General features: G+C 53.4%; 1 protein-coding gene across 1 annotated transcript in view; it reads left to right on the forward strand.

Moving 5' to 3' along the window:
* Positions 1-2,041: 2,041 nt before the first annotated feature.
* Positions 2,042-11,572, forward strand: part of LOC102260013 (acyl-coenzyme A synthetase ACSM1, mitochondrial) — a 36,681-nt gene continuing 27,150 nt past the window's right edge. Inside the window, exons 1-2 of the mRNA XM_014542949.1 lie at positions 2,042-2,278; positions 5,542-5,752. Coding sequence (XP_014398435.1) covers positions 2,047-2,278; positions 5,542-5,752 — 443 coding nt within the window. The 5' untranslated portion in view covers positions 2,042-2,046. The remainder of the gene's footprint in view (positions 2,279-5,541; positions 5,753-11,572) is intronic.

An 11,572-nucleotide genomic window follows, 5' to 3' on the forward strand; every position in this document is an offset into this window, starting at 1 on the left:
CATTCAGGGAGGAAAAATGTGATGAGAAATTTGAAGAAATCCTTTTGTTTCTGAGAACCTTTTCTACTCATAAGTTTCTGTATTGCCTGAATCCTTGTGGTTTAAGAACAGGGCCTAAGAAATAATAAGATCTAACTAATATTGAATGAATAAGTGAATAATTATTATTAAATTTGAGCCACAAGATGGTGGCGTCCAGTCCCCTCAGCCACGCCCCAGGCAGGCCCGGCCACTCCACAAGCCTGCCTCTGGAGTCCCCCCGTCCTCTCAGCCCCCCAGCCGGCCAGTGCTGACCCAAGGCACAGGCATGCCTCAGATGGCAGCTTCCCAACCGCCCAGGGCCAGCCCTAGGTGCAGGCAAGCCTCGGATGGTGGCTGCCCAGCCGATGCCCAAGGCACAGGCAAGCCTCAGATGTCCGCTGCCCAGCCACCTAGGGCCGCCCAAGGCTCAGGTAACCAGGGCCGGCCGAGGCTTGCGCTGCCAGCAGTGGCAGCAGCAGAGGTGTGATGGGGCGTTGCCTTCCCCTGATCGCCGGGTCACCTCTCGCCCCTGGGGACTCCCAGACTGTGAGAGAGGGCAGGCTGGGCTGAGGGACGCCTCCTCCAGTGCATGAATTTTCATGCATTGGGCCTCTAGTAATAATAATAACTTTAAAGATATATAAAGAAAAGAAAAAAAAGACATATTCAAAATATACAAAGGACTCAAACTCAACAATAAAAAAGGAACAACCCACTTAGAAAATTGGAAAAAGATTCTGAACAGACATCTCACTTAAGAGTCACACAGACAGCAAACAAGCACAAAAGATACTCAACATTAGTTTTTATTAGGGAATTTATAAATTGAATAAATAAATAAGTAAATTCCTTTCCAGCTACATCTCACTCCCCACTGAATATTGCAAATAAATTTCACTCTTTTCCTTCTGTCCCAAAAAGAGCCTGGGAACCTGGCAACACCTCCTCCCAATCCTGGGGCACCACATCAGAGAAGGGGGGTGCAAAAATGAGCATAGCCCCAGTAGGGGGCGTGCAGGAGACAGCTGATCGATGTTTCTCTCTCATCGATGTTCCTAACTCTCTATCCCTCTCCTTTCCTCTCTGTAAAAAATCAATAAAACATATTTTTTTAAAAAAACGTGAGCACAAACGTCACATGCCCTACCATTCTGAGTGTGGCTTTAGCTGTTTGGGCATTTGTTGGTTGCTGCAGATCCTTGACTGTTTTAAGAGCCCCAACAAAGCCATTTTAGTCTGTTTACGTGATGTTTCTAATAGGTGTCTGAATCTTCCCAGTCTGCTTCTTATGAATTTCACCTTTAGAGGCAACTTAATTTTAAAAATTAATTCCACAAGATATTCAGAGCCTAAATTAGCCACTTCTATTGTGTAGCAATTATGATAATAGTCATATTTATTGAGCACCTACTGTTATGTACACTTTACTCATTAAATAACTCATTTAGACTTTACGACCTTCTAGGTAATATTGTCCCCACTTCCTAGATGAGAATGCTGGGGCACAAAGAGGAACACACTGTCTACATGGAACTAAGACACGTGGGGATGGAGCTTTAAGTCTTCAATTGGAGACATGAAGCTATTCATGGTTTCATATGACTTGGGAGGAGGATGGCTACAGTAGACCAGAAGAAGTTGGCTGGATCACACCCTAACTTTCCTTGGCTCTTTAAATGATTTAAAATGAGGTATCAGGCCTTAGCTGGTTTGGCTCAGTGCATAGAGTATCAGCCTATGGACCAAAGGGTCCCAGGTTCGAGTCCAGTCAAGGGCAGATGCTTCGATTGCAGGCTCTTCCCTGGCCCGGGCACTGGTCAGGGCCCATACAGGAGGCAACCAATCACATTCATATTTTTCTCGGTCTTTCCCTCCCTCTTCCACTCTCTCAAAAAATCAATGGGAAAATATCCTCGAGTGAGGATTAAAAAAGAATAATAATAATAAATAAAATACAATGGAATGTGACTATGATAGTGGATTGGGGAAATAAGCGCCCTTTTCCTGTGAAGCAGGAAGTAACACATGGTGTGTGATCTTGACCAGGAAGGCAAGAGAGGCCCCAACCCAGCCCTGTGGTGGGTGAACAGCCAAGGAGACGAAGTGAAGTGGAGTTTCAGAGAGCTGACAGACTTCACCTGCCGCGCAGCCAACGTCTTCACGCAGACCTGTGGCCTGCAGCAGGGAGACCGTCTCGCCTTGATTCTGCCTCGACTGCCTGAGTGGTGGCTGGTGGCCATGGGCTGCATCCGAACAGGTCAGTGACTCAGAGAGACCCGTAGAGACCTTAGGGATGTCCTGGAGCCAACTGGTCCAGGAACACTAGAGTTACAGAAAACCGGAGAAGAACCAAGCAACGCTTACAGAGATGGAGTTACATTTATTATTATTATTACACGCGGGCCCAGAGGAAAATTACCTCTCAAATTCTGGGCCCTGTCACACAGAAAGTTTCCTGTATTTATACTTTCTTACCCTCTCTGTCTCCCAAATATGGGGTTCTGTTCTGGTCCCCTTTGCAAGTTCCTTAAGAGCCCCTATGTGCTGGGGCTTTGAGGCCTCAACCAAAGGCTTGGCCTGGTGCCAGCACTGATAACTTCGTCTGGGGAAGGTTTAATGGCCTCTCTGAAATCGGAGTAGTCTTATTTTCCTTATTATTTAAGCCAGCAAGCATTACAGAACCCAAAATGCAGGGTTAAAAGTTCAAACAGCAGTTTTTATATAAGATGGATGCTTCACTAGGTGCTTCCTCGTCCCTACATTCTTTCTTCTTCACAGTCTTTCTCTTTCTCAGACCTCACATATTTTACCCCTTATCCCTCACTCTCTCCCTCACCCTCACATATGCTCAAAAGCAAGGTCACACGCACACACACACACACACACACACACACACACACACACACACACTTTCCCTTGCGGTCTCAGACATTATTACTTTTTTGAAATTCATTGACTGTTAACCTTTTGCCATATTTGAGCCCCCTACTGAGTTATTACAGAGTCAGCTAAAGACATTGTGACACCCATAAATACCATGTAAATACCCATAAACCCTGGATCCCAGACATTTCCTTCACCATCACCAGAGCAGGCTTATCAAACAAGAAGTCTGACGTTGGTACAATATGTGTTACCTGATAGCTATCCATAGCCAACAGTCCCCAATTGCCTTCATCATGTCCCTGACAGCCATTTCTTTCTTTAAGTCCAAAATCCAATTGAGGATCATGCATTGCATTTACTTGTCATGTCTTCTCGGTCTCCTTTAATCTAGAAGGGCTCTCTAGCCTTTTCTGCATGGCAATGACATTTTGAAGTGCCTAAGCCAGTTGCTTTGCAGGAGGTGCACACAAATTGGTGTTTCTGACTCTTGCTTCATGATTATATTCATCTTAAAACATCTTAGCAGGAGTGCTGGGAGGACAGTGTTGTGTCTTTGTCAGTGCATCACATGAGGGTCTACGCAGTTGTTTTGTCTTCCATCCGTGATACTGTTTATCTCATTAGAAGAGTTGTATTCAACTTTGTCAGGGCACCTTTTCCCTTCCTGACTAGTAAGATGTCTGTGGGGTAACACTTATGAGACTAGTGACTATCCTGCTCCCCCACTGTCTTTCACCCCATGGTTTGAGTATCTCCTGATGATTCTTGACTGAGTTGAATATTATTATGGTGGTTTTATATGAGGATTTTCTGTTTATATCACCCCCTCTACATTCATTAGTTAACATTCTTCTGTAGAAATTTCCCTTTCCCTTTTAATTGCTTATCTATCTATCTATCTATCTATCTATCTAATTTATAATCAGAATGGGACTCATGGATTTTTTTAAATCACTTCAGTTGAATCACATGTTTACACAGCAGTCTGTTCATGCTCTAGCTTATATATTCCCACTCTTTTTTTCCTCATAAAATAGTGGATTAATGAATTAAAGTCATGTGGAATCAAACATTAATAGCAACAGCAGAGGGAGCATAAAGAAGCCATGTCATCTGTAGAGCTAAGACATGAGCTGAGCCCTCTGGGAAAAGCATAACTAAAGAGGAGTAGAAGCAGAGAAAGGGAATTCCAAGAACGGGCTTAGCACATGCAAAGGCTTAGAGTCAGGAGTTGGCTATGTGAATGGCCATTTTGAATTAGAGAATAGAGGTGTGGGGAGAAAGGTGGAGCGTGGGCAGCGTCTTCAGTGCCAGAATGGGGAGCGAGCTGTTTTCCTGGAGAGAGGACACAGGTGTTAGTGAAGAGAAGTGAAGGTGAACGTGGTGGGCAGTCAGGCTAAATGGCCATCTCAGAGGAGATTAAAGAAAACTGAGTTTATTTAAGGAAAGGAGGGTGGAGTGGGATATCCAAAGGGAAGGGCTGCACAGCCAGGAGCCAAGGGGCTGATGGCAGCACTCAGGAGCTGCAGTTTCATCCTGATGAGCAGTCACGGGTGGGAATCTCTTGTCGTCAGTGGGTTTGGGGGCTGAGCCGGTGGGCTTGAAATGGGGATGGAGTGCAGGTGTGCGATCAGGAGGCTTCAGGACAGTTCCAGTTCCTTACATGGTCTGCTTCCTGGTGTCCAGAAAGCATTTCATGGTCTTTGTTCTCCTGTGGCCGGAAGCTTCCAAATGGCTGTCAAGGGTTGTATTGCCTTCTAGTCCTAACAACAGGAAATGTGGGGGGGAACGTCGATGCTCTGGGGAACTTACCCAGGTAATAACACAGAAGTTCAAGGCAAGGCATCGGGTGGTGAGGTTAGACTCCAATAGGTGCACACAGATACTGGAACTAATTGTTGGTGAGAGAAGATGGGAGGGAGGGTAGGAAAGTTCAAGGGACAATGTGGTTAATTTATGTGAGGGATGAAGGAAAGAAGGGATTCCCAATGACACAGGGATAAGAGAAGGGGGTGGGAGGAGAAAAGCGGGGGCTGGGATGCAGCTATTCCTGATGTCAGAGACTCTGTCCTCCTTGCATCTGTGCACCCACGTCCCATGTAAACTCTTGCAAAGTAGGATCCACCTGTCCACTGGCTGCACCCATCTAGAGTAGACAGGTTAGGGCAAGCGTTTCAAATTTGAATGTACATGGGAATCACTTGGAGGTCCTGTTAAAATGCAGGTTCTGCCCTGCTGCCTTGCCTCAGTGGTTGTGTATTGACCTATGGTCATGGTTCAATTCCCGGTTGGGGTACATGCCCAGGTTGCAGACACAATCCCCAGTGTGCGTTGTGCAGGAGGCAGCTGATCAATGAATCTCTCATCACTGGTATTTCTATCTACCTCTCCCTTCGTCTCTGAAATCAATATGAATATATTTTTTTAAATGCAGGTTGATTCGGTAGGTTTGGTGTGGCGTGGTGGTGCTGACACTGCAGCTGATTCGGTAGGTTTGGGGTGTGGCCCGGTGGTACTGATACTGCAGGTCTTTGCATACCAAGAGGTTAGGGGATTTCTATGCAGATAAGCAAGGCCTGAAGCCCATGGTTCTGAAACAGGTAATAAAACAGATAATTTCTTTCTCAGCCCCAGGGATTATCTTCATGCCAGGGACAACCCAGATGAAGGCCAAGGACATTCTCTACCGACTAAAGGAGTCTAATGCCCAGAGCATCGTGACCACAGATGCCCTTGCCCCGGAGGTGGACTCTGTGGCTTCTGAGTGTCCCGCTCTGAAAACCAAGCTCCTGGTGTCTGACCACAGCCGTGAGGGGTGGCTGGACTTCCGATCTCTGATTCAGTGAGTTTCGGGTCTGATGGAGGTGCTCTCTGAGGAACGGTGGGAGAAGGCCCTCCGCACCCAAGCGCTGTAGACAGACAGCTGGTGGTAGGAAGCTCACCAGGCCTGGCTCCAGAAACCTCTTCCCAGCTGTGTCCCTGACCTGCTGTGTGACCCTGGGCTACTTCCTGCCCCTCTCTTAGCCAAGGTTGCTTCATCTGTAATATCAGCACATTGCACTTCTATGCTCTCTCGCTAAAGTTTGATTCACCCCTGGGATGTGAAAGGAGGTGTACCATCAAGGATTACTGTGTTTCAAGCTTCTTGTAGGTGGGAACCTAAAAGATTATTCACATATAAATATAAATACACTAGAGGCCCGTTGCAGGAAGATTCCTGCAAGAATAGGGCTTCCTGCGACTGGAGCGAAGCAGAGAAGGGAGCGAAGCCCACCTCAGGCTTCCATCCCGCTCCCAGCTACTGCGGCTGGGTTTCCCCTCCCTCTCCCAGCAGCTCCTGCTGGGATTCCCCTCAGCTCCCAGCCACTCCTGCTGGGTTTCCCCTCAGCTCCCAGCCTCTCCTGCTGGGTTTCCCCTCAGCTCCCAGCCTCTCCTGCTGGGTTTCCCCTCAGCTCCCAGCCTCTCCTGCTGGGTTTCCCCTCAGCTCCCAGCCTCTCCTGCTGGGTTTCCCCTCAGCTCCCAGCCTCTCCTGCTGGGTTTCCCCTCAGCTCCCAGCCTCTCCTGCTGGGTTTCCCCTCAGCTCCCAGCCTCTCCTGCTGGGTTTCCCCTCAGCTCCCAGCCTCTCCTGCTGGGTTTCCCCTCAGCTCCCAGCCTCTCCTGCTGGGTTTCCCCTCAGCTCCCAGCCTCTCCTGCTGGGTTTCCCCTCAGCTCCCAGCCTCTCCTGCTGGGTTTCCCCTCAGCTCCCAGCCTCTCCTGCTGGGTTTCCCCTCAGCTCCCAGCCTCTCCTGCTGGGTTTCCCCTCAGCTCCCAGCCTCTCCTGCTGGGTTTCCCCTCAGCTCCCAGCCTCTCCTGCTGGGTTTCCCCTCAGCTCCCAGCCTCTCCTGCTGGGTTTCCCCTCAGCTCCCAGCCTCTCCTGCTGGGTTTCCCCTCAGCTCCCAGCCTCTCCTGCTGGGTTTCCCCTCAGCTCCCAGCCTCTCCTGCTGGGTTTCCCCTCAGCTCCCAGCCTCTCCTGCTGGGTTTCCCCTCAGCTCCCAGCCTCTCCTGCTGGGTTTCCCCTCAGCTCCCAGCCTCTCCTGCTGGGTTTCCCCTCAGCTCCCAGCCTCTCCTGCTGGGTTTCCCCTCAGCTCCCAGCCTCTCCTGCTGGGTTTCCCCTCAGCTCCCAGCCTCTCCTGCTGGGTTTCCCCTCAGCTCCCAGCCTCTCCTGCTGGGTTTCCCCTCAGCTCCCAGCCTCTCCTGCTGGGTTTCCCCTCAGCTCCCAGCCTCTCCTGCTGGGTTTCCCCTCAGCTCCCAGCCTCTCCTGCTGGGTTTCCCCTCAGCTCCCAGCCTCTCCTGCTGGGTTTCCCCTCAGCTCCCAGCCTCTCCTGCTGGGTTTCCCCTCAGCTCCCAGCCTCTCCTGCTGGGTTTCCCCTCAGCTCCCAGCCTCTCCTGCTGGGTTTCCCCTCAGCTCCCAGCCTCTCCTGCTGGGTTTCCCCTCAGCTCCCAGCCTCTCCTGCTGGGTTTCCCCTCAGCTCCCAGCCTCTCCTGCTGGGTTTCCCCTCAGCTCCCAGCCTCTCCTGCTGGGTTTCCCCTCAGCTCCCAGCCTCTCCTGCTGGGTTTCCCCTCAGCTCCCAGCCTCTCCTGCTGGGTTTCCCCTCAGCTCCCAGCCTCTCCTGCTGGGTTTCCCCTCAGCTCCCAGCCTCTCCTGCTGGGTTTCCCCTCAGCTCCCAGCCTCTCCTGCTGGGTTTCCCCTCAGCTCCCAGCCTCTCCTGCTGGGTTTCCCCTCAGCTCCCAGCCTCTCCTGCTGGGTTTCCCCTCAGCTCCCAGCCTCTCCTGCTGGGTTTCCCCTCAGCTCCCAGCCTCTCCTGCTGGGTTTCCCCTCAGCTCCCAGCCTCTCCTGCTGGGTTTCCCCTCAGCTCCCAGCCTCTCCTGCTGGGTTTCCCCTCAGCTCCCAGCCTCTCCTGCTGGGTTTCCCCTCAGCTCCCAGCCTCTCCTGCTGGGTTTCCCCTCAGCTCCCAGCCTCTCCTGCTGGGTTTCCCCTCAGCTCCCAGCCTCTCCTGCTGGGTTTCCCCTCAGCTCCCAGCCTCTCCTGCTGGGTTTCCCCTCAGCTCCCAGCCTCTCCTGCTGGGTTTCCCCTCAGCTCCCAGCCTCTCCTGCTGGGTTTCCCCTCAGCTCCCAGCCTCTCCTGCTGGGTTTCCCCTCAGCTCCCAGCCTCTCCTGCTGGGTTTCCCCTCAGCTCCCAGCCTCTCCTGCTGGGTTTCCCCTCAGCTCCCAGCCTCTCCTGCTGGGTTTCCCCTCAGCTCCCAGCCTCTCCTGCTGGGTTTCCCCTCAGCTCCCAGCCTCTCCTGCTGGGTTTCCCCTCAGCTCCCAGCCTCTCCTGCTGGGTTTCCCCTCAGCTCCCAGCCTCTCCTGCTGGGTTTCCCCTCAGCTCCCAGCCTCTCCTGCTGGGTTTCCCCTCAGCTCCCAGCCTCTCCTGCTGGGTTTCCCCTCAGCTCCCAGCCTCTCCTGCTGGGTTTCCCCTCAGCTCCCAGCCTCTCCTGCTGGGTTTCCCCTCAGCTCCCAGCCTCTCCTGCTGGGTTTCCCCTCAGCTCCCAGCCTCTCCTGCTGGGTTTCCCCTCAGCTCCCAGCCTCTCCTGCTGGGTTTCCCCTCAGCTCCCAGCCTCTCCTGCTGGGTTTCCCCTCAGCTCCCAGCCTCTCCTGCTGGGTTTCCCCTCAGCTCCCAGCCTCTCCTGCTGGGTTTCCCCTCAGCTCCCAGCCTCTCCTGCTGGGTTTCCCCTCAGCTCCCAGCCTCTCCTGCTGGGTTTCCCCTCAGCTCCCAGCCTCTCCTGCTGGGTTTCCCCTCAGCTCCCAGCCTCTCCTGCTGGGTTTCCCCTCAGCTCCCAGCCTCTCCTGCTGGGTTTCCCCTCAGCTCCCAGCCTCTCCTGCTGGGTTTCCCCTCAGCTCCCAGCCTCTCCTGCTGGGTTTCCCCTCAGCTCCCAGCCTCTCCTGCTGGGTTTCCCCTCAGCTCCCAGCCTCTCCTGCTGGGTTTCCCCTCAGCTCCCAGCCTCTCCTGCTGGGTTTCCCCTCAGCTCCCAGCCTCTCCTGCTGGGTTTCCCCTCAGCTCCCAGCCTCTCCTGCTGGGTTTCCCCTCAGCTCCCAGCCTCTCCTGCTGGGTTTCCCCTCAGCTCCCAGCCTCTCCTGCTGGGTTTCCCCTCAGCTCCCAGCCTCTCCTGCTGGGTTTCCCCTCAGCTCCCAGCCTCTCCTGCTGGGTTTCCCCTCAGCTCCCAGCCTCTCCTGCTGGGTTTCCCCTCAGCTCCCAGCCTCTCCTGCTGGGTTTCCCCTCAGCTCCCAGCCTCTCCTGCTGGGTTTCCCCTCAGCTCCCAGCCTCTCCTGCTGGGTTTCCCCTCAGCTCCCAGCCTCTCCTGCTGGGTTTCCCCTCAGCTCCCAGCCTCTCCTGCTGGGTTTCCCCTCAGCTCCCAGCCTCTCCTGCTGGGTTTCCCCTCAGCTCCCAGCCTCTCCTGCTGGGTTTCCCCTCAGCTCCCAGCCTCTCCTGCTGGGTTTCCCCTCAGCTCCCAGCCTCTCCTGCTGGGTTTCCCCTCAGCTCCCAGCCTCTCCTGCTGGGTTTCCCCTCAGCTCCCAGCCTCTCCTGCTGGGTTTCCCCTCAGCTCCCAGCCTCTCCTGCTGGGTTTCCCCTCAGCTCCCAGCCTCTCCTGCTGGGTTTCCCCTCAGCTCCCAGCCTCTCCTGCTGGGTTTCCCCTCAGCTCCCAGCCTCTCCTGCTGGGTTTCCCCTCAGCTCCCAGCCTCTCCTGCTGGGTTTCCCCTCAGCTCCCAGCCTCTCCTGCTGGGTTTCCCCTCAGCTCCCAGCCTCTCCTGCTGGGTTTCCCCTCAGCTCCCAGCCTCTCCTGCTGGGTTTCCCCTCAGCTCCCAGCCTCTCCTGCTGGGTTTCCCCTCAGCTCCCAGCCTCTCCTGCTGGGTTTCCCCTCAGCTCCCAGCCTCTCCTGCTGGGTTTCCCCTCAGCTCCCAGCCTCTCCTGCTGGGTTTCCCCTCAGCTCCCAGCCTCTCCTGCTGGGTTTCCCCTCAGCTCCCAGCCTCTCCTGCTGGGTTTCCCCTCAGCTCCCAGCCTCTCCTGCTGGGTTTCCCCTCAGCTCCCAGCCTCTCCTGCTGGGTTTCCCCTCAGCTCCCAGCCTCTCCTGCTGGGTTTCCCCTCAGCTCCCAGCCTCTCCTGCTGGGTTTCCCCTCAGCTCCCAGCCTCTCCTGCTGGGTTTCCCCTCAGCTCCCAGCCTCTCCTGCTGGGTTTCCCCTCAGCTCCCAGCCTCTCCTGCTGGGTTTCCCCTCAGCTCCCAGCCTCTCCTGCTGGGTTTCCCCTCAGCTCCCAGCCTCTCCTGCTGGGTTTCCCCTCAGCTCCCAGCCTCTCCTGCTGGGTTTCCCCTCAGCTCCCAGCCTCTCCTGCTGGGTTTCCCCTCAGCTCCCAGCCTCTCCTGCTGGGTTTCCCCTCAGCTCCCAGCCTCTCCTGCTGGGTTTCCCCTCAGCTCCCAGCCTCTCCTGCTGGGTTTCCCCTCAGCTCCCAGCCTCTCCTGCTGGGTTTCCCCTCAGCTCCCAGCCTCTCCTGCTGGGTTTCCCCTCAGCTCCCAGCCTCTCCTGCTGGGTTTCCCCTCAGCTCCCAGCCTCTCCTGCTGGGTTTCCCCTCAGCTCCCAGGCCTCCCGCGTCTGCAGTCTTGGCTCCGTTCCTGTCTCCACCGCCTCTACTTTGCTCCCTTCTGTAGAGCTTCACTTCCATTTTGTCTTCAGTCTTCCCTCCCAGCTGTTATATGCAAATTAACCGCCATCTTTGTTGGTGGTTAATTTGCATATCATGCTGATTAGCCAATGAAAGGCGTATCAAAGGTACGGTCAATTACCATGTTTGTCTATTATTAGATAGGATATATATGAACTAGAGGCCCGATGCATAAAATTCGTACAAGAGTAGGCCTTCCTTCCCCCGGCTGCTGGCACCAGCTTCCCTCTGGCACCCGGAACCTGGGCTTCCCCCACAGCCCCAGCTTTATCCAGAAGGTCGTCCAAAAGGACTTCCAGTCTAATTAGCATATTACGATTTTATTATTATAGATAAGTTGAATGAGAGGTTAAAATGGATCTTGAAGGTGAAAGTTGAGAAAAAAATAAGGTTGTGACTGGCAGAGGGTTTTGGGGGCAAACATCTCCCAGGTTCTGGGTTCCCTTAGAAAGTTAGAAAAATGACAGGAGGTCAGAAAGACCCTCCAGCTCCAATTCTTTAATTCTTTGAGCCTTCAGAATATCCAAAGGGATATTTTACACTGTCAACCTAAGAAAATTCCACACCTGTAGAAAATTTCTATGAGTTTATTTGAGCCAAACTGACTACATATGCAGGGGAGCAAGACCTCAAATGCTCCGGAGAAAAACAGTTTTGTAAGAAGGGCATGTTAACCTAGATGCACAAGAACAATGGACAGGCTTGTTTAAGGCAAAGATAAACCTTTCACCAGAGAAGTTATATGTCAGGGGTCTGACTCCCCAACATGCCCTGTCGGGTCAGGAATTTATAATCAGATCACCTGTGGGGTTAGTTCCACTGAGCCCCCTTTTCCACCCACAGCTCAAACCTTTCTGGGTTTCTTTTCTTTTTCTCTTTTGTTTTTCTTTCTTTTTTTAAAAAAAATCTTTATTGTTCAGATTACATTTGTTC

Source organism: Myotis brandtii, unplaced genomic scaffold (assembly GCF_000412655.1).
Source record: "Myotis brandtii unplaced genomic scaffold, ASM41265v1 scaffold317, whole genome shotgun sequence".
NCBI lineage: Eukaryota > Metazoa > Chordata > Mammalia > Chiroptera > Vespertilionidae > Myotis > Myotis brandtii.